Source organism: Silene latifolia, chromosome 8 (genome assembly GCF_048544455.1).
Source record: "Silene latifolia isolate original U9 population chromosome 8, ASM4854445v1, whole genome shotgun sequence".
NCBI classification, from domain to species: Eukaryota; Viridiplantae; Streptophyta; class Magnoliopsida; order Caryophyllales; family Caryophyllaceae; genus Silene; species Silene latifolia.
The window spans coordinates 98294803-98319758 of record NC_133533.1 but is presented as its reverse complement, the minus strand read 5'-3'; the positions used below and the strand labels follow the sequence as shown (position 1 = coordinate 98319758).

The 24956-nt window shown below is 37.0% G+C and overlaps 1 protein-coding gene and 1 long non-coding RNA gene across 2 annotated transcripts; both read right to left on the bottom strand.

Moving 5' to 3' along the window:
* Window positions 1-2787: 2787 nt before the first annotated feature.
* Window positions 2788-4958, bottom strand: LOC141595397 (uncharacterized). The gene is made up of 3 exons (XR_012522269.1): window positions 4851-4958; window positions 4646-4753; window positions 2788-2867 (listed from the first exon to the last, which is right to left on the bottom strand). It is a non-coding gene; the product is annotated as an uncharacterized LOC141595397 (long non-coding RNA).
* A 5016-nt stretch (window positions 4959-9974) lies between these two features.
* Window positions 9975-24742, bottom strand: LOC141597100 (cytochrome P450 CYP72A219-like). Its single transcript, XM_074417449.1, has 5 exons — window positions 24414-24742; window positions 23105-23313; window positions 17585-17835; window positions 16105-16486; window positions 9975-10779 (listed from the first exon to the last, which is right to left on the bottom strand). Exons 1-5 carry the CDS (start codon window positions 24682-24684, stop codon window positions 10441-10443), a joined length of 1452 nt encoding a protein of 483 aa, XP_074273550.1. The 5' UTR covers window positions 24685-24742; the 3' UTR covers window positions 9975-10440.
* Between the last annotated feature and the right edge of the window lie 214 nt (window positions 24743-24956).

Below are 24956 nucleotides of genomic sequence, written 5' to 3'. Positions count from 1 at the left end.
GACTTTTCCAATCAACAACGGCTTCAATTTTGGCAGGATCAACCATAACACCCTCTTTTGAAATGACATGCCCAAGGAAGGTCACTTTAGGTAACCAGAATTCACATTTAGAGAATTTAGCATACCATTTTTCACGGCGCAAAATCTCCAAAATAGCACGAAGGTGTTGGACATGTTCTTCTTCAGATTTAGAATAGATCAAGATGTCATCAATGAACACCACAACGCATTTGTCAAGGTGTTCTCTGAAAGTACGGTTCATCTGATCCATGAATACAGCTGGAGCATTGGTCAAACCAAATGGCATCACCGTAAACTCGAAATGACCATACCTCGATCAAGGCGTTTTAGGAATGTCACTTCTCGGACTGGAATTTAATGATAGCCCGAACGAAGATCAATTTTAGAAAAAGTAGAAGCACCACGGAGCTGATCGAAAAGATCATCAATTCTAGGAAGAGGATATTTATTCTTGATAGTAACTCGGTTAAGCTCACGATAATCTATGCATAATCTCATAGATCCATCCTTCTTTCTTACAAAGAGAACAGGAGCACCCCAAGGTGAAAAGCTAGGTTGAATAAAACCTTTAGCAATCAAATCATCCAGCTGAGTCTTCAGCTCTTTCATTTCAGACGGTGCCAGCCTATAAGGAGCTTTAGCAATAGGGCCGGTACCAGGAATAAGATCAATGGCAAATTCAACTTCCCTTTCAGGAGGAATTCCCGGTAGCTCATCAGGAAAAACATCGGGAAATTCACATACTACAGGAATGTTCTCTTTAGGAGGCAGAGAAGAAGAATCAGAAGTAGTCACCATACACAAAAAAGCTTGATGACCCTTTTTCATTGCATTGACAAACTTCATAGCAGAAATTAATTTAGTACCGGTTTGTCTTTTAACCATTTGATAAGACACACGGTGACCTGAAGGGTTTGTAAGAATTATTTTCTGGTCTCGACATTCAAATCGAGCATAATGAGTATGTAACCAATCCATGCCCAAAATGACATCAAATTCTTCAAGTGGAAATTGGAAAAGATTTCTTTGGAAATATAGATCCCACAATAGAAATAGGAACTTTAGGATAGATTTTTGAGCGGAAAAGACATCACCAGAGGGTAAAGATATAGATGTGCTTTCTTCTTGTGATGATTCAAGTGATAATTTATTGGAAAGTTTTATTGAAATAAAAGATAAAGAGGCACCCGTATCAAATAGTACCAAACAAGGAGCATCAAAAATAGAAAATGTACCGGTAATGATATCAGGATGTGCCTCAGCTTCAGCTCGGCTCATAACAAAGATACGGCCCTTCGGCCTCACAGGCCTCACTGGCACGACAGGAGTGGTAGGAGCCATCACCTTCCTCTCCGGGCAAACATTAGCCTTGTGACCCGGTTTGTTACAAGTAAAGCATATGATAGGGTCAATGAAGCATTTAGGGGTGTCTTTGGTTTCTTTAGCTTATAGCACAATCGGTCTCTAATACCTTTATTATCACTAACTTGTTTGAAGATTGACCGCCCGGTTAGCTTGAACATTAGAAACAAATCTCCTCTTGTTTGGGTCGAGGAGATGAAATGAACTGGGTGAAGGAGTAAAGGGCCTAGAAGAGGGATACAAAGGCCTCTTGCCAAGACTAGAACTAGTTGCACGAGCTTCATTTTCAATTTCTTTCAATGAATTCTCGGCCCATAAAGCATCATTATAAATGGAAACAAAGCTAGTGGAATCCCGACGGACCATGCTTTTGATCTTAGGGGAGAGCTTTTCAAGATAAAAGAAAGCTTTTTCATTGTCATCCTTCACTAATCTAGTGGCATAATGAGCCAACTCATTGAATTTATCAGTGAAGGTCTGAACTGGAAGGCTTCCTTGCTTCAACTCCATAAATCCCTTCAACTTTTGTTGCTTCAGCTCTTGAGGATAGAAACGGGCCTCCACTAACTCCTTGAAACGTACCCAATCAAATCCTGGTTTCACCAAACGGTAGGCGATCATGGACCACCACCGGTCCGCTTCTCGTACAAGGAAATGAGAGGTTAGCTTCACCTTATGTTCCTCCTTGACATCATACAACGTAAAGCTTTTCTCCAACTCCCGAAACCACCCTGTAAGAGCAGCTGGATCAATCTCTCCACCATAAGTGGGAGTGTTGATTCGGGTCAGGTGATTAGCCACCGGGTATAGGTGCCAGGAGTACCTCGGTTGGCGGAGGAAGAGGAGCTTTGATTTCGTTGATTTTGTTGATTTTGGAGAATTTGAGTAAGAACTAATAAGATAGCATCATCAATGTCTCTCCTTGGCGGAGCCATCTTAAAAAGAAGAAAATTCATTAGTACCTATCAATTAGCAATCAATAACAGACTACCACATAAAATCCTAATTCTACCCATCCTACCCTTCTCTCAAGTTTATTATTTAGAGGTCAAGTGATTTCTAAGTGGGGTGCACAAACGTGCGTCGAGAGCAATAGGCTCTGATACCAACTGTGACACCCTTAAATCTAGCCTTAATTATATACGTAAATTCTCTGAGTAAAAAAGCTGGTAGGATATGTTTGTAAATGGTTCAACTAGTCCAAAAACCTGCAATTTCAAAAAAAATTCTAACTAAACCATTCACAACCAATTCCAACTCAAGAAGAGTGTCATAACCCTGCAACAGCTGATAAACTAACTTACATATATAACTAAAGACGCGGAAATATATGGATACAAACCAAAAATAAAAAGGGAGACATATGTCCCTTCAAATTATATACAAACCAAAAGTGTAAAAAGGTTGACTAATAAAATAGCCAAAACTAGGTCCAAGGTTCCTTGCTCACTAGCCGTCCGTGACCCCAACTAAGCATCAACAACCTGTCAATCGCATTTTATACAAACACGAAAGCCACAATTCAGTGGGGAGTAACTTCGAGTCCTCCCAGCCACGAATCGTCAAAATTAATGTAACATGTAATAAAACATGTAAGCAATATGATAAACAATGTAATTATCATGTAATTCTGACCTATGACCCCTAAACTGACCACTAATCTATCATGTGAATCATATCACTCAAATAGGAATCCAAACTTTATCAATCAGAACCGGCTTACATCTCACCTATTACGTTCATAAAATCACCATACAAGAAAGGGCAATATAACAAAGACAGGCATAAGTTCTTAGTCTCGTCAATAGTCACTTTGTAACTCAAGTCTATACCACGAGGTAGGGAAGGTAATCGAACCGGTATCTTGGCTCAGCGGTTACTATTAAGAAAACATGGCCAAGAGACAACACAACCCTAGCCTAAAATCTGCTTGAGACCTAGACATGCGGATACACACCACCGCACCCAAGACTCACAACTTTTTTTTTAAAACAAAGTGAAGTGAGTACCCTAAGGACACCACCGAAGGGTCGGCTAGTACTTAAGCTGACCCCATACTATCAAAATTAGTACCTGAGGTCATGCCCCAACTTGGATAAACATCCACTAGTCAGGAACACAAAGGCTATCAAGCAGTGAACATATACTCGTCAGAGACTATAAAGACCTATCTATGATGAAGGCCGAAATACTCACCTAGGACCTAGTCACAGCTAGTCCCAGCTTGAATATTTTAGCCCACACCACCCAAGACTCACCACACAAGTCAAGTAAGACACCCACTTAACCTTAAGAGGGCAAAAAGTCCTACTTACCAACATAAATTCTAATATTCTATCATGTGAAAGGCTATATAAATGTATATTTACAGCATACAATCCAACAGTTCCTCAATAAGAGTTCAATACTAACTTCCAATTCTAGCAATTATAACAATATAAAAGGCTTTAGGGGAAACTAGGGCCATTTCTACAAAATAAGAAGCTATTAAAATTCAACTAACTAAATAAGAAGCTATTTAAATTCAATTAACTACACATGTGAAATAGAGATATAATAAATGGCCTAAAACAAGAAAAAGGCCGATTATCTAATTCATTCAACCGAATTTTTACCCGCAACTGACCCTGCGGACAGTGCGGGTCAAATTGCGGTGACCAATCACTCAATTAATCGACATCGCATCACCAAAGGGACTAAGGCTCGGTTTTAGACAATCAACAAAACATTACAATTATAGCTATAAAATTCATTTTGAGCCTATTAATTACAAATTTCCTTTTGTAAATTATCCTAACATGTGATAATTGTCAATATAACATAATTTTTCTACCCTTAGCATAACTTTTAGCTACTTTTATGATTCTCTTAACAAATTTAACCATGTATACTCATTCTAATTATATCCATGATGAACCTAAAATGACGGACAAAGCATGGAAAACCGCGAAACAAGCAACGGACCGACCCGGGCCAACCCCAAGACCGGCCGGGGCTGCCGTGGGCCTGCCGGCTGCTGCCGGCCCGCTGCCGCACCATTTCTTCTCTTTTTTTTTCATTTTTATACATTATAAGACCGTCTGAAAATTAATTAATCGTCCCCAATTCAACTTTGATAATTTAAACTACCAAAAGGCACAAATTAAGCTTGCATGCAACTAAGTTTAACATGTGAAAATTACTACCCAAACAAAAATTCACCAAACATACAAAAATCAAAAACATGTGACGATCTTTCGTCGAGTAACTCGAAATATGTTACCTTAAGCTAGAAAATGAGCAATTAGTCCTCAAAACCGAAACCCTAACCACAACTAACCGCTATCCTCTACAATATACGAGTCCCCGAACTCGTCTTCCAATCCTTCACCTAAATAAACAATTAAAACACAATAATTAATCAAAAATACCGAATTTCCGAAAATTGGTCTTAAAATAACTTAATGAAAATTGAAATTAGAACATACTAAGTCGTAGATCGTGGCGAGGGGATTCCGGAAAGGTAAATTTCGCGAAAAACGGACAAGAAACGAAGGATTTATGACGATTTTGAGCTTGAATGTGAAAATGGTGTTTGATTTTGGGTTTTTAGAGGATGAACAATAAAAATTTCAGAAAAAGAAAGGAAAGGGGAGGGGGAGGAGCCGGGTAAGGGAAGAAAGGAAGGGGGAAGTCGGGATTTTTAGTCGGGATTTACGAGTCGGGTTTGACTTGTCTTGATAATAATTAAATCCGTAAGTCAAACGCAAATTCCGTCAAGTCCAAAGTTTTTAAACACGAGACTACAATAAAATTGAGTATTCATACGACCCATTTCCAATTTCGTTTACCCAACGTTCAAACGAATTGTCATTTTCCCCCCGATACGTCCTTATTTCGAAACAAAAGATTTTACACGGTTTAAACTATTTTTAAACATCTCGAAACTATCAAAATAAATACTTTTCTTCAAAATATAATAAAATTATATTTCTTTAAATTATTTTTACTTTAAATACTTAATTATCACTTTTATTTTGATTAATAAATTATTTCTGAAATATATTAACGGTCCGAAATTTACGGGGCGTTACAGTTTCATTAACTACTTTTTCTTTCAACCAGTTGGCAAAGTCATGGCTATGGTTTTGAGCACGTTTCCATTTGCTTTTCTTTCGCTCAGAGTTCACAAAGGCTTCGTGTTCTCTGGGGAACAATTATAAACACAACATTAACGGTTAAAAAAACATGTTTTTTCAATTTTTAATTTAATTCACTAACAAGATTGATAAAAGTTACTTACTTTATATATTGATCCACCTCATTACTGTCTGTATTAAAAAGGGCATAACGATGTGCTTGTTCACAGACCTTTGGACTTAATGTAAACAACTTTCCAACTCTCTGCCTTTTCCCTCCCAAAGGATGACCAACATTAGAAAAGAAAGCATTGTCTAAATCTTTAACATCATTAGCTGACAATTCATTACCGCCTTTTGTCCCCACTCCTTCATTCATGTATCGAGAGCAGAAGTTCATACATTCCTCAATTAAATACCCTTCTGCAATAGATCCTTCAGGACGACCTTTATTTCGTACATAAGATTTCAACTTGCATAAATATCTTTCAATGAAAAACATCCCTCTTCCATGCACAGGACCCCCAAGCCTAATTTCCTCCACTAAATGAATCGGCAGATGCACCATTATGTCAAAGAAGCTTGGCAGAAAAAAAATTTCAAGCTCACACAATATTTCAACAATTTCAGTTTGCAAGTAGTCAAGGTCTTTAGGTGTAAAAACCTTACTATACAATTTTCGAAAGAAATTGCCCAGTCTAATCAAAGGAATGGACACATGTTTTGGAAGGGTTCTCCGCACAGCAACTTGTAATAAATAGTGCAGGATTATATGAGCATCATGGCTCTTATATCCGGACACTTTCTTTTGCACGCAGTTTACACACCGTGAAATATTAGATGCAAAACCATAAGGCAATTTTCTTTGATTTCAATACACACAGTAAAAATATCTTTTTCTTTTGGAGACATAGAGTAACAAGCTTTTTGGAAAATAACCTTCTTTTTATCATGTGAAAGTTGAGGATGCAAGTCTTCTTTAATTCCCATATCTAAAATGTCAAACCGAGCATTTGCATGATCTTTACTCTTTCCAACAATATCAAGTAAAGTTCCTAGCACATTGTCAAATACATTTTTTTCAATATGCATTACATCAAGATTATGTCGACACACATTATGTCTCCAAAGATGGCAAATCAAAAAATATGGACTTTTTCTTCCAAGGGGAATCATTGTTTTTTGGTTTCTTTTGTTTTTTTCCGAAAGAGTTCACAAAACCAGATACCTCGTCTAACACATCACACCCAGTTAAGGGTTTAGGTGGAAGTCTTAACTCAACCTTACCATTGAATAACCTCTTGTTTCGCCGCCATGAATGTTCAAGATCTAGAAATTTGCGGCCACCCATGTAACACATTTTTCTGCTATGTTTTAAATAACATGAATCAGTTTCATGATTACAACTAGGGCACGCAAACTTACCCTTTGTTTTCCATCCCGACAACATTGAATATCCGGGAAAATCACTTATTGTCCAAGCCAATGCAGCATGCAATGTAAATGTTTCGTCCTTAGATTTATCATACGTTTGAACCCCTACAGTCCAAAGATCCTTTAGCTCCTCAACCAGGGGTTGCAGGTATACGTCGATGTTATTACCCGGGACCCTCAAGGTCCTGGAATGAGTAATGATAACATAAAATACTCTGGTTTCATAAACATCCATGGTGGCAAATTATAATTGATTAACACAACAGGCCATGTACTGTGAGCAACACTCATTGTCCTAAATGGATTAAATCCGTCGGAAGCTAAACCTAACCTCACATTTCTAGGTTCACTAGCAAATGAGGGGTATAGAGAATCAAACTTTTGCCAAGCTAGCCCATCCGCGGGGTGTCGTAAATACCCATCTTTTGGACGTTCATCGGCATGCCAAGTCATAAATTCTGCAGTTTTTGAACACATATATACTCGTTGTAATCTAGGTTTTAGTGGAAAATACCACAAAACCTTTGCTGGAATTTTTCGAGTCTTTTTTTGAGATTGATTTTCTTCACATGGTTTCCACTTAGAGGTATGACATTCAAGACACTCATGCCTTGCTCATTCTCTTTCCAAAATAGCATACAATCATTAGGACATGCATATATTTTAATATAGTGAAGTCCTAAGTCCTTAACAATGTTTCTAGATTCAGTATTGTTAAGAGGAATCTTTGCCTCTGGAACCATTTCCTTCAAAAGTTCTAGAAGATCATTAAATGCGACATTGCTAATTCCATGAAGGGTCTTAAACAAAAGCAATCGTATCAAGAAAGAGAGTTTAGAAAATCTTTACGACCGAGGTATAACTCTTGTCGTTTGCCATCCTCGACCAACTTATAAAACTTTATAGCTTCATCATTTAGACCATCTTCTACCCCAGTAGATCCCTCAAACCCATTTCTAAATGTGTCATTTAACAATTCATCAGTATTGTCCATAAAACTCACCCCTTCATCTAGTTTTTCAATGAAAGGTTGAGTTTGCAATGGTTCCTCACCATGGAAGATCCACTCATCATAATTTTCAACAAAACCAAATGCTTTTAGATGATCAAAGACCTCATCTCTCCGTAACGAATGAGCGATTTTTGCATCGCTTACATGGACATCTAATCTGACCTCCTACAACAACCTTAGAAAATGATGCGTTTAGAAACTCAATGACCCCATTTTCATACTCGGGCAATCGCCTAGGTAAATGCATCCAACTTCTATCTGTCCTCATCACTTTATGGCTGGAATAATATTTGAAACGGGAATAAATTATTTATAAATAATGATAAACTCAAGTAAAAACTACTCCTTTATGTGTATCTCAATTAAAAAATACTCCTTTATGATCAATTAGCCGAATTCAATTATTTGTTCAATCAAGCTCATACTACAGGCACTTCATTCATTCTGTTTACAGTGAACAGAGATAATTTTGACAGGACTAAAATTAATTTGCATCAACCATTATACAAGTCATAATCACAACCTTTATGATCAATTAGTCGAATTCAATTATTTGTTTCAATCAAGCTCATACTACAAGCACTTCATTCATTCTGTTTACAGTGAACATAGATAATTTTGACAGGATTAAAACTCATTTGCATCAACTATTATACAAGTCATAATCAAAAAATTACAAATTATACAATCAATAGAAGACCGTCTTACAATGTAACACCGTCTTATACAATCAATTTCACAAAAGAAGACAATCGCACACAATTATTCATCCAAGGAATTTTGAAATCAAATATCAACTCATATAATTCAACAATTTATAAGAAACAATTAGGCTTCCAATTAAATATCGTAATTCAATGTGAATATCATATATCATACCAATCAACACAACTGAAAACCCAATTCGATCAAAGACAAATTATAAAGAACAGATTCGATAAAAAAATTGAATATTCTTTGAAATTACCTGAGATAAAGCCGATTAGAGACTATGAAGGAATCTCCACCAATTGAATTGAATCAGCGTGCTGTGTATAGAGGGTATATGTCTTTGATCGAATTAAACCTAGAATTTGAATCAGCGTGATGTGTTTTGATGAGGGTATATGTGACGATTGGTTTAGAAGATGACAGTGTTATTTTTTTATTTTTTTCATTTGGCCGCCAAAAATTTCCGCCAACATTTGAGGTAAATGCAACGCTTTTTTGTTTTTTGTTTTTTTGTTTTTTTTTTTATTGAAGAAAATACTACAATTATGTAAAAGTGTTGCGGTAGACTATATTATGCAACGTTTCTTAAAAAAGTGTTGCAATCCTACCTATTTTGTCTAAGATGCAACAATTTACAAAAATGTTGCAAGTCAAGTGTTGCTATCGCTTCATTTTGTAGTAGTGGTTACCCCATTGTAAATATTGAGTCCTTTAGGCAAAAAGTCGTGTTTGACAAAAAAAAAATTACTGTATTAAAGGTTGAGTTTTACAAACTTTTTTTTTAAAGGTGGTGTTTGGAAGATTTTTTTTTTAAAGGTTTTGTTTGACAAAAACCCACAATATAATAATGTTTAGTGGATTAATAAATTTAAATAGTGGAGAAAAATATTAGATGTTGGAAAATGGAGATGGTTAAAAAAGATTTGTAGAAGACATGAAAAGAATGGAGATGGTTAAAAGAGAATGATAAAGGACATAAACAGAATAGAAAGGGGTAAGGGGTCGTTTGGTGCATAACGGAAAATCGCAATGTCAGAAAAGTTCAAGTTACTCTGATCTATTTCATGTGAACTTGAAAACGTTGTCTTGTTGCATGTGGAAATTATTGTTCGTTCCATAGGTCTTCCACTTTCTAAGGGGACTAGGTAAGTAACTTCCTCATTTTTGAAGGAATTAGAGTTCTTAAGAAGTTTCAATTCTTGTGAATTGAGGCAATTAAACAACTCAATACTTTTACATGTTCCATTAATTACAATTCATGTTTTTTTATAGGTAGGCAAACAAGTCCTAAGAAAACACATTAAAATGTTTTGCAATAAAAATAAAACATTAATCAGTATAATCGTCACCTATACGACGATAAATATTATTCTCAATACGCCTCAGATGATATATTTACAAATATAATCATATCAATGTTCAAACCTATTGTATTAAACATTTCTAATTAAATGCTAGAGACTTTATAGAGTATCAACAAGTCTCTCTTGTGACGGCATATCTATCACAAACTTGCGACGCGTTAAGTACTACGCGCATGTGAGTAGATAAGACAAAACAGATTGCTACTCTCTAGGTAATTTGCTTTTGTCTTATTGTTCACATGAGTAGTACTCAATCCGTCACGAGCTTCCGACGAATATGCCTGTCACAAATGAGAATTTGTGATGGAGTATAACTCAATAACCATGTAACTTAGATCTTGTTTAAAATAAGAGGTGCACCAAATTGAGGCACCATACCTACAATTGGTATAGGGGAATGGGTATAGGATGGAGATAATTAAAAAGTGAATCGTTGAAGAATTTTTGCCAAGGCAAGTTTGGCTTCTAAAAGTGCAAAGTTTTGTCCAATACATACTCTGGGCCCACCACCAAAAGGCATAAAAGATCCCGGGACATTAGAAGCACTTGATACTCCTTTTGCAAATCTTGATGGATTAAATTCATTCACATCATCACCCCAATTTTTTGGGTCTCTATGCACTAGAAGTGTTGGGATGTTTACCTCCATTTCATGTAATAGTGAAATGCTCTTTAATTTTGTATCTTGGGCTATTACTCGAGAAAGATCTGGAACTGGAGGGTAGAATCTTAATGTTTCATGTAGTATCATGTTCACCTGCATGCATAAATTGAGTACACTTTTTAAGAATAATACTTCAAATGTATGTGAAAACAACTATTTATTTTCATGTATATATTATCAAAATAAAAACGGAGGAGCATGTACGAAGTATTTCACAATTAAAGTTAGCGAAAATATTGTAACTATAGAGTTAATACACATGTCAAACATGTAAAATCATACTCCAAGGCCGGATTTATCTTTTTCCGCTTACGTTTTACACATAGTTCAATGTATGAATAAAATATAAGAACAAAGTTACCCTTATTTTTTCTTTGTTGGAATGTGACTTGATAGTCGCATCTGGAATTATGTTGGAGTAGGATGAATATCGATGAAGGAAGACGGAGTTGGGCCAAGTGACTTGCTTGGACTTTTTCGGGTTGATTTGTTTTATGGCAGTTTTCTTAATAGTTTCCTATTCCCTTTTGTATTAGGTTAATTTGTGGGTTTACTATATAAACACCCACAATTACCTATCTTAGGTTTAAGGAGAGAAAAGAGAGCTAAAACACAGTGAGTTTTCTAGAGAGGCAGTTCTTGAAAAACTCGGAAGTTCATCGTTGTATCTGTATTTCTCCATACATAGTGAAATTGATCCCTTGCCCCTGTGGACGTAGCTATCACCTTGATAGTGAACCACGTAAATCTTTGTGTTCAATCTTTATTGCTTTTGTTATCGTTTACACGACGCTTCCGCACAACAAGTGGCACCAGAGCCAGGTTCGTGATCCAGAGGGGAGACGATGACTGAATCAACGATGAGGGTTGAAAAGTTTACTGGGAAGAATTCATTCACGCTATGGCAGATAAAGATGAGTGCTTTGTTGAAACAACAAGGAATTTGGAAACCGCTCTCAAAGAAGAAGAGCGAGGCTGATGCTGCATCGGGCGCACCTTCGGATGCCGAAGTGCTTATGGAGGAAAAGGCTCATTCCACCATCTTGTTGAGCCTCGCAGACGATATAATCGCAGAGGTTGTGGAACAAACAACGGCGCTAGGATTATGGAAGAAATTGGAGGCGTTATACATGACAAAATCGCTTACAAATAAACTTCTGTTGAAAAAACGTTTGTTTGCCCTAAGAATGCAAGGAGGTACGTCACTTAGAGATCATCTTGAAAAGTTTAACACTGTATTATTAGAACTGCGTAATATAGATGTTAAAGTAGAAGATGAGGATGCTGCATTGTTACTGCTGGTTTCTTTGCCAGATAGTTTTGAGAATTTTGTTGAAACTTTTGTGGTGGGTAGAGAAACGGTGACCCTAGAAGAAGTGAAGTCAGCACTTCATTCTAGGGAGTTGCGTCAAAAGGCAACGGCAGACGTTGGTGACAGTTCAGGTTCGGGATTGGTGGCTAAGTCGAATAAAAAGTGGTCAGGAAAGGGAAAGGCCAAGTCTTCTCAAGTAAGTACTAGCACTGATTCAGGTCCTATAATTTGTTACAAATGTAAAGAACCAGGGCATAAGCGTTTTCAATGTCCTCTGTTAAAGGGCAAGAATAATGCTGCGGCAGTTGTACAAAGTAAGGCGAAAGACTACGATTCTGAAGGGGACTACGCTCTTACAGTGGGTGATACATGCTCTAAGGATCGTTGGATTCTTGATTCGGGTTGCTCTTATCACATGTGTCGTCATAGAAATTGGTTCTATACTTATGAGTCATTTGATGGTGGTCACGTTGTCGTTGGCAACAACGCTACTTGTAAGGTGATTGGTATTGGATCAATTAGGATTCGGACGGGTGAAGGAAAAATTCGTACTTTGCACAAAGTTCGTCATGTTCCAGAATTGGGTAAAAACTTGTTATCACTTGGTGTCTTAGATGATAAGGGATTTCGGTTTTCAGGCTCTAAAGGGGAATTGACGATCTGGAGTGGTTCTGACTTGGTACTTCGAGGTATCAAGATAGACACCTTGTATGTTTTTCTGAGGTGAGACGCCGATTAGTTCGCGGATTGTGCATCAAGAAATTACATTGAGATGACCAAGTTATGGCACCAAAGACTTGGTCATATGAGTAATAGAGGGATGCAGCTGTTGTCAAATAGAAATCTTCTGGAGGGTGCTAAGGTGAAGAACCTAGAGTTTTGTGAGCATTGCGTGTTTGGTAAGAAACACAGGTCGAAATTTAGCAAGGGTGCTCATACTACTAGAGAAATTCTGGATTACATCCATTCAGATTGCTGGGGGCCTTCTCGTGTAGAGGGACTTGGAGGAATTAACTACTTTGTTACATTTATTGATGATTTTTCCAGGTACACGTGGTTGGTGTTATTGAAACACAAGGATGAGGCTTTCAAGGCTTTCACGCAATGGAAAGCTTTGGTGGAAAACCAGAAAGATAAGAAGATTAAGAAGCTACGAACTGACAACGGGATGGAGTTTTGTTCAAACAAGTTCGATGAGTTCTGTAAAGATGAGGGTATTGGAAGGCATCATACCGTCCGGAAAACACCACAGCAGAACGGTGTTGCAGAGCGCATGAACCAGACCTTGCTAGAGAGAGTTCGATGCATGCTCTCAAATGCAAGTGTAGCTAGAAGATATTGGCCTGAAGCTGTGAAAACAGCTTGTTACTTGATCAATCGAGGGCCTCATATGGGAGTTGACTGCAAAATCCCGTATGAGCTATGGAGCGGTAGTGATCGAGGAGGATGCCGAGCCAGTAACTCCTAGACCTGAGGTTAATCCAGCTGAGGAGGAGGAAGAACCGCAGGAGGAGGCATCTAGTGAGCAAAGTCCAATTCCTGAAATACCTAAACGTGTATCAAGGAAGCCGAATAGGCTCATTGAGGAGATGTCCGGTCGAAAAGTCGGCCAAAACCACTTTGCTGAGGATATGATAGGTTATGCTTTACAGGTAGCGGATATAATAGAGTCACATGAGCCTATGTCCTACAGGGAAGCTGTTACTTGCGACGAGTCTGTGCAATGGCTTGCCGCAATGGGTGAGGAGATTGAATCTCTTCACAAAAATGGAACTTGGGATCTTGTGCCAGCACCGAAAGGAGAAAGTTAATTGGTTGCAAGTGGGTGTTCAAGCGTAAGGAAGGAACTTCGAGAGGTCGAGATGGTTAGGTACAAAGCGCGGCTAGTTGCAAAAGGCTTGATCGGTGGAAGGAGTCGATTATATGGAGATTTTCTCTCCGTTGTTCTAAGCACACCTCTATTCGCGTGTTACTAGCAATAGTGGCACATTTTGATCTTGAGCTTGAGCAACTTGATGTCAAGACAACTTTCCTACATGGAGAGTTGGAGGAGGATATTCTAATGAAAACGACCAGAGGGGTTCGAGATTCCAGGGAAGGAACATCATGCGTGCAAATTGAAAAAGTCCTTGTATGGACTAAAACAATCTCCGAGGCAATGGTACAAGAGATTTGACACTTTCATGGTTGAGCATGGGTATGATAGAAATCCATACGATTGTTGTGTTTATCACAATAAGCTTCTTTGTGGTCTATGACCTATCTATTGTTATATGTGGATGACATGCTAGTTGCTGCGAAGTGTAAATCTGATATTGACTGATTGAAGGCTATGCTCAGATCGGAGTTTGATATGAAGGATCTTGGAGTTGCAAAGAAAATCTTAGGCATGGAGATATTAAGGGACCGTTCAAAGAAGAAGCTTTTCTTATCTCAGAAAAGTTATGTAGAGAAGTTGCTTGGTCGTTTCGGGATGAGCCAAGCGAAGGCCTTGAACACTCCTTATGCAGTTGGTAAGCTTACAGTTTCTTCTGCACCTCAAAGTGACGATGAGAAGTCTTATATGTCGATGGTTCCGTATGCTAGTGCAGTAGGAAGTTTGATGTATGCTATGGTTTGTACTAGGTAGGATATTGCACATCTTTGTAAGTGTTGTTAGCAGGTTTATGGCTCAACCACGGGAAGGAGCACTGGTTAGCGGTTAAGCGTATTTTCCGCTATTTGAGGGGAACGACAGATATTGGTCTCATATACGGGAATGATACAAATTGCTTGGTAGCGAGTTATTTGATTCGATTATCTTCTTTGATGTAGATAGCAGGAGGTCCGTAACCTTAGGGTATGTGTTTACTCTTGGTGGATCGCTTGTCGGTTGGAAGTCTACGCTTCAATCTTCTCGTGACTTTGTCAACCACGGAGGCGAGTATATGGCTTTTGATCGCAGCGGCCAAGGAGGCAATATGGTTAAAGGGGCTTGTGAGTTTGCTGGGTTTACATCATGATAATGCTGTTGTGTTTTGTGATAGTTTAAGCGCTATTTGCTTGGCAAAGGATCAGGTGCATCATGATCGAACCAAGCACATTGATGTCAGGTATCATTTCTTGCGTACTGAGAAAAGGATAGTAGTAAAGAAGGTAGGAACAGCTGACAATCCCGCGGATTGCTTTACTAAGCCGGTTCCGTTCAGTAAGTTCAAACATTGCTTGGACTTATTGAACATGACAGATATGTCTAGTCCCTTAGGGAGTTGAGCTCAAGGTGGAGTTCTTTGAGCAACCTTTGTCCGGGTTTAGAGGATGGAAGACCCGGTCAGGGGGTATAACGGATGCAGACCCAATCCAGGGTATAGAGGATGTGTAGATTCGGGTTCGAAGTCTATGGTGTTCTAGTTGTGTGCACAATAGCTAGAATGGTGGAGGGGGCAAGATGATTGGAGTTCGTTGCTAAATGCGAGATCCAAGTCAAGGTGGAGAATTGTTGGAATGTGACTTGATAGTCACATCTGGAATTATGTTGGAGTAGGATGAATATCGATGAAGGAAGACGGAGTTGGGCCAAGTGACTTGCTTGGACTTTTTCGGGTTGATTTGTTTTATGGCAGTTTTCTTAATAGTTTCCTATTCCCTTTTGTATTAGGTTAATTTGTGGGTTTACTATATAAACACCCACAATTACCTATCTTAGGTTTAAGGAGAGAAAAGAGAGCTAAAACACAGTGAGTTTTCTAGAGAGGCAGTTCTTGAAAAACTCGGAAGTTCATCGTTGTATCTGTATTTCTCCATACATAGTGAAATTGATCCCTTGCCCCTGTGGACGTAGCTATCACCTTGATAGTGAACCACGTAAATCTTTGTGTTCAATCTTTATTGCTTTTGTTATCGTTTACACGACGCTTCCGCACAACATTCTTATTTTTCAAGGCCTAGTTGCATGAGTTCTGTAACGGCTTTTTAATAATAATATTACAACTTGCAAGATAACAAATTGAGTTGAACATCCATAATAAAAAAACGTAAAGATTTAACTATGATTGACAGAACATTATATATATATATTTTTAAAGACAAAATATATATATTTGAAACCAAAAGGAAGTGTAACTTACTATCTTTAGAGAAGTAAGGCCTTCAAAATCAGGAATCTTGTCTTTTGCAAAGTGTTGTAGGACTTCCTCCCTTGCTTTAGTTTGCCAATCTTGATGTTGGGTTAGCAACACCAACGTCCAAGTTAACAAAGACGCAGTTGTGTCCTTTCCCGCCAAAAGAAATAAACGACATTCCGCAATAAGCTCTTCCATGGAAAGCCCTAGTCCATTTTCTTCTATATCTTTTTCATTTGACTCTAACATTATGCTTAGCAAGTCATCTTTCGATGTGTTATCCCCTCCTTTTATTGTTCTTTTCTTATTATCTACTAACCTCTTCACTAACTCTTTAGTTTCTTGGTCTAGTTTCTTTATTTTTCGGTTGACTGTAGTGGGAAGATACCTGAGTTTATAACACAAAAGTACATGTTATTAGACATTTCTAAAATAAAAAGGTAAATAATATTTGTCTGGTATGTTTAATATGGTTGACAAAATAATGGACATTCGTCATATATAACTAAATATGATATTTTTTTAAGGGTTTTTTTGTCAGAAACTACCTTTTATTTATGGTCATTTGTGAACAACTACCTTTCATTTTATTTTTGGCTTTTAACTACCTTTAATTTTTTCATTTTGCGAAAGACTACCAAAAATCCACTTCCGGCGAAAAAAAGTCACTTTCCGGCATTGACTTGCTCTTTTCTCCCTTTTTCAGACATATTACCCATATTTCTGCCTTTGTTCACCCAACAAAATCCGAAAAAGCTCCTCCATGCCCAACACCTTATAAAACTTTGTTCAAAGCAATACCAACGCATCAACCATCTAAATCTCCATCTCCATCTCCGTCGTCACCTTTACTACCACTTTCACCTCCACCTTTACATTTCAACAACCTTATAGACTACTCATGATTCATCAACCTACTGTCCATCTAAGTCATATTAAAGTACCTTATTTCTCTCTTCATGGTAAGATGGTGGGTATACAAAAACTAATGAGATAGTAACCCACAAGTGATCCTAAGAGTTAATCCATGATTATTTTCGAATAGTTAACACTAGGAGTTAATTTTGCCTACAAGGCCATAATAGATCATTATTGTTGAAGAATTATTTACCATGCTAAGATTAATATCAATGATGATTTTGTTTTGGTGATTATAACTTTGATTCTGGTAAGAGATAGACAAATTGAGGTGATTAATATTGGGTTTAATCAATCTTTATCATCGATTATTGGGGTTATGAAGTAAAGAGTTAGATTCAACATGAAATGGTAAGTCAACAGCCTGGAAAAGTCGACTTCTTTTCACTAGGAAGTGGATTTTTGGTAGTCTTTCGCAAAATGAAGCAATGAAAGGTAGTTGAAAGCCAAAAATAAAATAAAAGGTAGTTGTTCACAAATGACCCTAAATAAAAGGTAATTTCTGACAAAAAACCTTTTTTTAATAAAAAATAGTTGACTTTTTTCAAGTAATTACAAATAAACGTACCTCCAACCTGGTATATGGTTGTGGATGGACCGCATAACTTGAAACTTGAGACATAAACTTTCATGTTCAAGTTCGAACAACCTCTTACCTTCTTCATAAGAGCTACCGAAAGCTGTTCTAGCGATAACATCACCGGCCATACTACTCAAAGAAGAATAGACATCTACCTCAATAACCTCTTTTCCTTGTATCATTTCTTCCCATTTACATAACATAGTGTCAACACTTACCTCCATCAAAGGCAACATGTTCTGCATTCGTGAAATGATAATAAATAATGAAAATGTTGGATGATCAAATTAAACTACCTATGAAAAACATTTCCAAAACAAAAATGTAAAGAAATGAATGAGATATTTTAAAAATAAAACGGGACAGAGTGTATCTTTTGTTGTAAATGTTGCCTATAAAACTCACTCAAAGTCAAACAAACATATGCTCTAATGCAAATTGATAGTAGAAAAATGTTTTTTTGAGAAAGTAAGTTTACAGTTATGGAGTATATATGTGGTGCATAAACTCTTTTGGGTTATATAGTCCAACTAGTAAGTTTGAGGAGTCTAAACGAATAAAACAACTAGAGTTACGTCTTAGTTATGGAACATATATTTGTATTGTGTTTATTCGAGAAACTTTAAAAATGACCAAAAGTGACAAATTTGTAAAAAAGGTTAGAGTAAATTAGAAACTATTTCTTTTTATATACTCCCTCCTATTCTAAATAACTCTCCCTATTTTCTTTTTCGTCTATTCACAATATTCTCCTTATTTCCTTATTTGACAAACTTTCATACTTATTTTAATCACTTCACCCCACAACAATACCCCATAATATTCATACTTTATCTTATTTTAATCACCTTATCTCACTACAATACTTATTTTAATCACCTTACCCCACAACAATAATTATTTTAATCACACAATAGCTTCCCTCTCTCCAATCTCCTACCCCACTACAATACTTTACTATATAATACTCCCCTCCCTTAATTCTCGTGCCCTCCATGAAAGGGGAGGGTTATTAAGAGCATCCGCAAAGGTGAGGCTCCCCATATTTTCTCTTTCATTTTCTTATTCGTCCACTTCATTTTCCGCTAACTTTTACATTTACCCTCCCAATTTATACTCCCTCCATTCAACTCCACTTTACATGTTTGCTTTATCATATTTGTCAACGCGATTTTTACGCGGTAAATATCTTTAGCTACGTATTTGCAAAAATTATAAAAGTTAGATATTTTTAATGTAATCTTAAAGACGAATCAAATAAGATCCCACATGAATATATTTTAACTTATGTATCGAGAGAAAATTGAAGTTGAATGCCCGCTTGTGAATAGTGTGCAAAAGAGAAACATGTAAAGTGGAATTGAATGGAGAGAGTATCTACATCTATACAACAATAGGGTTCCCCAACACACACCCAAATATATGGGAACCTCCCCAAAAGAACACTTTTTATCCTTCTTATTTTTTTGGGGACCTCCTCTATAAATGGTGGAGCCTCTAATTAAGGGAAAGTGTGTGCAATAATGAGGCTCCTCATTTGAGGAGAGAGAGATGACATATGGGGGAGGCATTTCCCCACCTTTGCGGATGCTCTAAGAATAGGAGGGGGTACTAGTTTTATAAAATAACTCACAGTTATAACTTTTTTCTAAATTACTCTATTGAGATGTATTTTTATCAAAAATTGCTTCAAACTCCAAATTAAGTCACTTATTCTGTCTGTTTATGATTTTATTACGTTTGTGGCTTAGCCAATTTATACCATGAAAGATATAACAATGGATAATAAGTTCAAAAACAGACGGAATAAGTCACCTAATCTGAAGTTTTGAAGCATTTTTTTAATAAAAGTTAATCTTAAAGAAATAATTTTAAAAAAATTTATAAAAAGAATTATTTTAGAAAACTAGTATGAAAAATGGAGTTATGGTTAATTGATAAATAAGGTTATGAAGTTGTGTAATTCCCATCTTTTGGTTAAACGAGCATGAACTTGAATATGATAATGTTGTTATCACATAATGTGATGCTAGGTAGCACGGACACTCCTCCTAAGTAGTCGTCCCGTGTTCGACACCGTGTCCGACATTCGGACACCCGACACTCGTCGGACACCTGCCTAAACATGTTATAGTCTAGACGAGCAATAAAATGTCAAAAGAGATTGATTAGAAGATAGGTTTGACTGAAAAATGAGAATTAGTTATAGTCAAGGTCAAAGTTTACCTTCACTTATTTAAATTTGATATCAAATACATTAAAAAAATAAAATCATTCGTTATTTATAACCATAAATATATATTTTATTAAATTTAAATAGCGTGTCCCGTGTCCCAAATTTCATGGGATGCCGTATCACGTGTCCGTGTCGTATCCGTGTCCGTGTCCGTTTTGGTGCTACCTAGATGTGATGTGTTTGATAAACTTGATATATGTTACTCCCTCTTATTCTATACGATCTTTCTAGGTTGCACGGACACTCCTCCTAATCGGCGTTCCCGTGTCGGACACGACACTCGTCGGACACACGTCAAAACGTGTCGGACACTTGTAAAGCCGTGTCTAACTTTCATCTTTTATTTCGGCACGTGTCCGACACGTGTCAATGGTATTTTGAGCCGTGTCCATGGTATTTGGACACACCTGGCCTCCAAACGGAATCAAGTTGAATTTAAGTTAAATGGCGAGAGTTGTTATATGGTTAAATTTGGTGGGGAAATAAGTTGAATTGGAGACAAATGATGTTATTTAGACTAATGAGATGTCGAAATAGATTGATTATAAGTTGGTTTTGGTTTTGGAAATGAGAATGAGTTATAATTAACGTACGTTTTACTTTCACTTATTTAAATTTAATATTCAATACTTTTTCAAAAATAAACTCACACATATGTAACTATAGAATATATATTTTATTAAATTAAAATGTCGTGTCCCGTGTCCTAAATTTCATGAGATGTCGTGTCACGTGTCCGTGTCGTGTCCGCGTCCGTTTTGGTGCAACCTAGCGATCTTTCATATTGATTCTGGATCAATATTTAATGAAGTGGTAATGTGTGGAGGAAAATGAAAGTATGGAAGAGAATGTAGGGTTACATGTTATATTAACCACAAATGATAGACAAATAAGGAAAGTGGAAGATCTTTGTGAATTTTCCAGTTTAAAAATTGTGGAAAATGTTAGTGAATAGGAGGGAGTATATGTTAACATTATAATTTGCATCACAAAGGACGGTGGACCGTTGCGTTTTTCTTTCCACAAAATTTCATTATACACAGTACATATCCGTATATAACTAAAAACGGGCCAAACAAAATACCACATTCCTAATAAGACAAGCAACAAGTGGGGTGGTGGGGCAAAAAATGTCACCACTTTCAAACTATTTGACCCGTTTTTAACTATAGACGGATATATCCGTCTATAGCAAGACTAGCTGTTTTCTTTCCATTTCCAAGGGTGGGGCAACTCATTTTTACTGTCTAATAAAGCGATGTCGCGAAAGTATATGAGAATACGCAACATGTTATTTCAGATGGGCACTTTTTCCGTCTGAAATAAGACGGATAAAATGTTGTCATTTTTAATAAAATGTAAGCAGTGAATCTACAAAATGTTATCACTAGAGGTGTCACTTTTTACCCTGAAAATAGTGGGAAAAATAATGGTAACATGTTATCAGAAAAATACAAACATTTTAGTGTCAAATGATAACATGTTGTCCGTCTTATTTCAGACCAAAAGCAATGGTCTGAAGCAAGACGCACTGATGAGAATAAGAAGGATATTGAGATTAGACCGGGTAAAAGCAACCCGATTTGAAAAGCCTGATTCGAGACTTGAAGTGACCCGAACTACATCACCCAAATATGATCCGAAAATCCGAATTGACCCGACCCGAACATGACCCGAGTTTTTTTGACCCGTAACTGACCCGACCCGAAAATGACTCGATCCGAAACCAACAAACCCGAAATTGATCCGACAAAATATAACTCTAATTGAACCGAAAAGACTTGAAATTGATATTTCCCTATTATTTATTGACCCGGAAATGACCCGACCCGTTTGACACGAAACAGACCCGACCAACAAACCCGAAATAGACCCGGAACCCGAAATGACCCGCCCCGACCCGAAATCAATTAGAGACCCAAACTAACGCGACCCGAATTGCCCCGACCTAAATCCGACCCATTGACCCGTTTTGCCATGTCTAAATTTGAAATCCTTCTTGTAAAGATTTTTGTGCTGCTAAAGTTAGCATGAGGAATGAGTTTTAAGCTTGTTGATGGGTGAATTGTGATAAACACCCGTGTTAGAGGTATTTAAGTTTAATGGGTCAAATAACGAAGTCAAAATGAGCTCAATTGGTTGTAACATTTTACCATTTCTCTTAGTCGCCGTAATACAAATAATACATCAAATTAGAGAAATGAGTTTTAATATCAGGAGTAAATTGCACATATAAAAATATTTTAGTGTAAATATCTACATCTTAAATGTTTGGGGACAATTTACTACTGTCCCGAAAATCAGCTTGTCTCATTGAAGACGAGCACTATTCGTCACAAGCTGAAGACAGATAATGTCCCTCTCACAATATCACAAGTGGAAAGGGAAGTGGAGTGCTCCTTTTAACTCCCACTTAATTTGCCACTTGCATATTGTGAGAGGGACACTATCCGTTTTCAGCTTGTGACAGATAGTGTCCGTCTTTAATGAGAATTTGTGCCCGAAAATTAATCAAGTACACCGAGAACAAGAATTAGCCGGTATGAATGACAACTACCGAACAATATTCGGGATGTTAACTATTGGACAGTTTGGACCATCCGAGGAAACAAACCATAATTTCACTCTCAATTATATTGAATATATGTAGGTGGTGCTGCCCCTACAACAAATTGATGGGTACCTATATTATACAATTAAAGTATTGATATTTAACTGCATAATATTATGATTTTGTCCTCTAATTCAACATCATTTTCTTATTTTCATTCCAGTAGGTCTCATGAGAGACCGTCTCCCACTAATTTAGTGGGAGACATAATAGGAAAAAAAGAAATTCGATGGGTCCCTCACCCCATCATGTGAGAGGTCTCTCAATAACGCTATTGAGAGACCGTCTCTCCGGAGTTTCTGTGTTTTCATTTTAGGTTATCCCAATTCTATAACCTTTTTGTATTTCCAAAATTATCCTTATTTTAGATATTCCTAGAATTGTTGGTTACTTTTTCACGCAAACCATTAATTCTGCGTTAGAATCATTCCACGTGTATATACTATATTTTAATATTGACTTAGCAGATGTCAAATAACTTAATCGGTAAAATTATGAGAGGTGAATGACCTGGGTTCAATTACCATTAGTATCAAAATCGTCCTTTATATCACTCCCATTAGACGAAAAAAAAATATTGACTCAAAGTGAAGGTAGCATATTAATTCAATTCGGATTTCGATCATATGAGATAGTCCGTATTTCGTAACGAAGGACGTACCTTTAGTTTGTCCATATGAAAGGCAGGGTTAATTATTTTCCTAACTTTTGCCCAATCTTCACCATCACGCAATACTAGTCCAAAACTTGAACGTGTTCCTGGAGGTTGCTTACGAAACACGTCATATTTCATAAATATTTCTCTGATAAATTCCGGCTTCATTATGTTGACTTTAGGTTTCCTCCCGTACCACACAAACGAATTCTCACCTGCGTACATGAAAATCGTTCAACTAAATACTCGTCTGTTTCTTAATAAGTAATCCCTTCATTTCGAAATACTTAACTCTCTCTTTAATTTCTCAGAAAATGTGTGATTAAATATCATGAAATGCATACTCACCTAATAAAAACATTTCATAATGAAATTAAGTGTATACAATTATGTATACCGAAACAATAGAGCGTAGGGTCAAGATTATTGTAATTACTATATTTCTTTTTCGTATGGGGTGTAAAAGACGTATAATTCTCAAAGTAAATGAACTTGACAATAAAAAACGTCTATTGTCTGGAGAACTGTGGGGTTTTGAGATCCCACAGCCCTAAAGGTAGGAATATCAGGGTCGTTTGATTCCATGCTTAGAAATGGAATGAATTGCAATGAGAAATCATAGTAGTATGGGGTTCCAATTCCATACCTTTCAAAACATGTATGGTTCATTAGAAAAATAAACATAAGGAATGGAGATTGAATCCATGGGGAGGACTGAGGAGGTGAATATGGGATTCCAAGGGATTGAGATGGGATGAGAATCCTGATGGATTCTAACTCCATTCCAAAATACCCCAACCAAATACTAGAATTATTAGAATTCATTTCATTGCATTTCAAACCTTCCAACCAAACACCATAGTCAGGGCCGTCTTTGGACCGTGCGGCCGTCTTGGTACAGTATTGGCCAATTTTTGGGTCGATAAATCAAAGTAAAAGAAATAATAAATAAATGCAATACACTAAATATTCAATGAATGATAGTGTCTTGGTGGTTAGTAATTGAGTTTCTATACATATGGTCTCAAGTTCAAGGCTTGGTAGCTACATTTATAGACTTTTTTATCCTTCTTTTTTAAAATTCTATTTCTTAAAATGTTATATAGGGCCCATATCTAGAGTTCGCACAAGGCCCCCCAAAACCCCGAGACGGCCCTGACCATACTCCCTTTGTACGGATCATTTGTTTAAATACGAAGTAATTAAAAAGCAGAGAGAATAATTTTTACAATTTTAGACCGTGCTAGTTTTTAGGATTTTAGGAATATGGAAATAGAGTAGTAGATACTCGTAATAAGTAGAAGAAAGGGAATACCATGTTGATTGACCGTTTGTTGCAAAAACGGCGCGAGACGAGATGGAAGGTCATGGGACAAAAACGACATGGGTTTGGAGAGGGCAGATTGTGTCATCTGGGTGATCTCGGCCAGATCGCCGTTGATCCGACGGTAGGAATTGCCTCCAAAGCCTTGTTTTCTTAGGAAATGTTCCAACTTTTTTGGCCTTAGCCATAGGGAATCAATGAAATGCCATGCGAGAAATGTTATGGCTATTAGAGAAAGGGCAGTCCAAACTAAGATGAGCATTATGGTTATTTTTTGGTGGAAATAGTATGGACTATTCTTTGTATGTGATGCCTAAGATTTCCTTTTATAAGCTACTCTGTATTAAGTCATTATAGATTGACAACCTTTTAGGAGTTAGGTTGAAGCAGTCTCCTCAATAGCAATCTTTTGGAGTATTTATGACATGAGTTTATGCTTTTTAAACTTTGAACCTGTCATTTTTGGGTGGAGTATTTAGGACATGAGTTCATACTTTCTAGACTTTGAGTCTGTCACTTTCGGGTGACTTACCT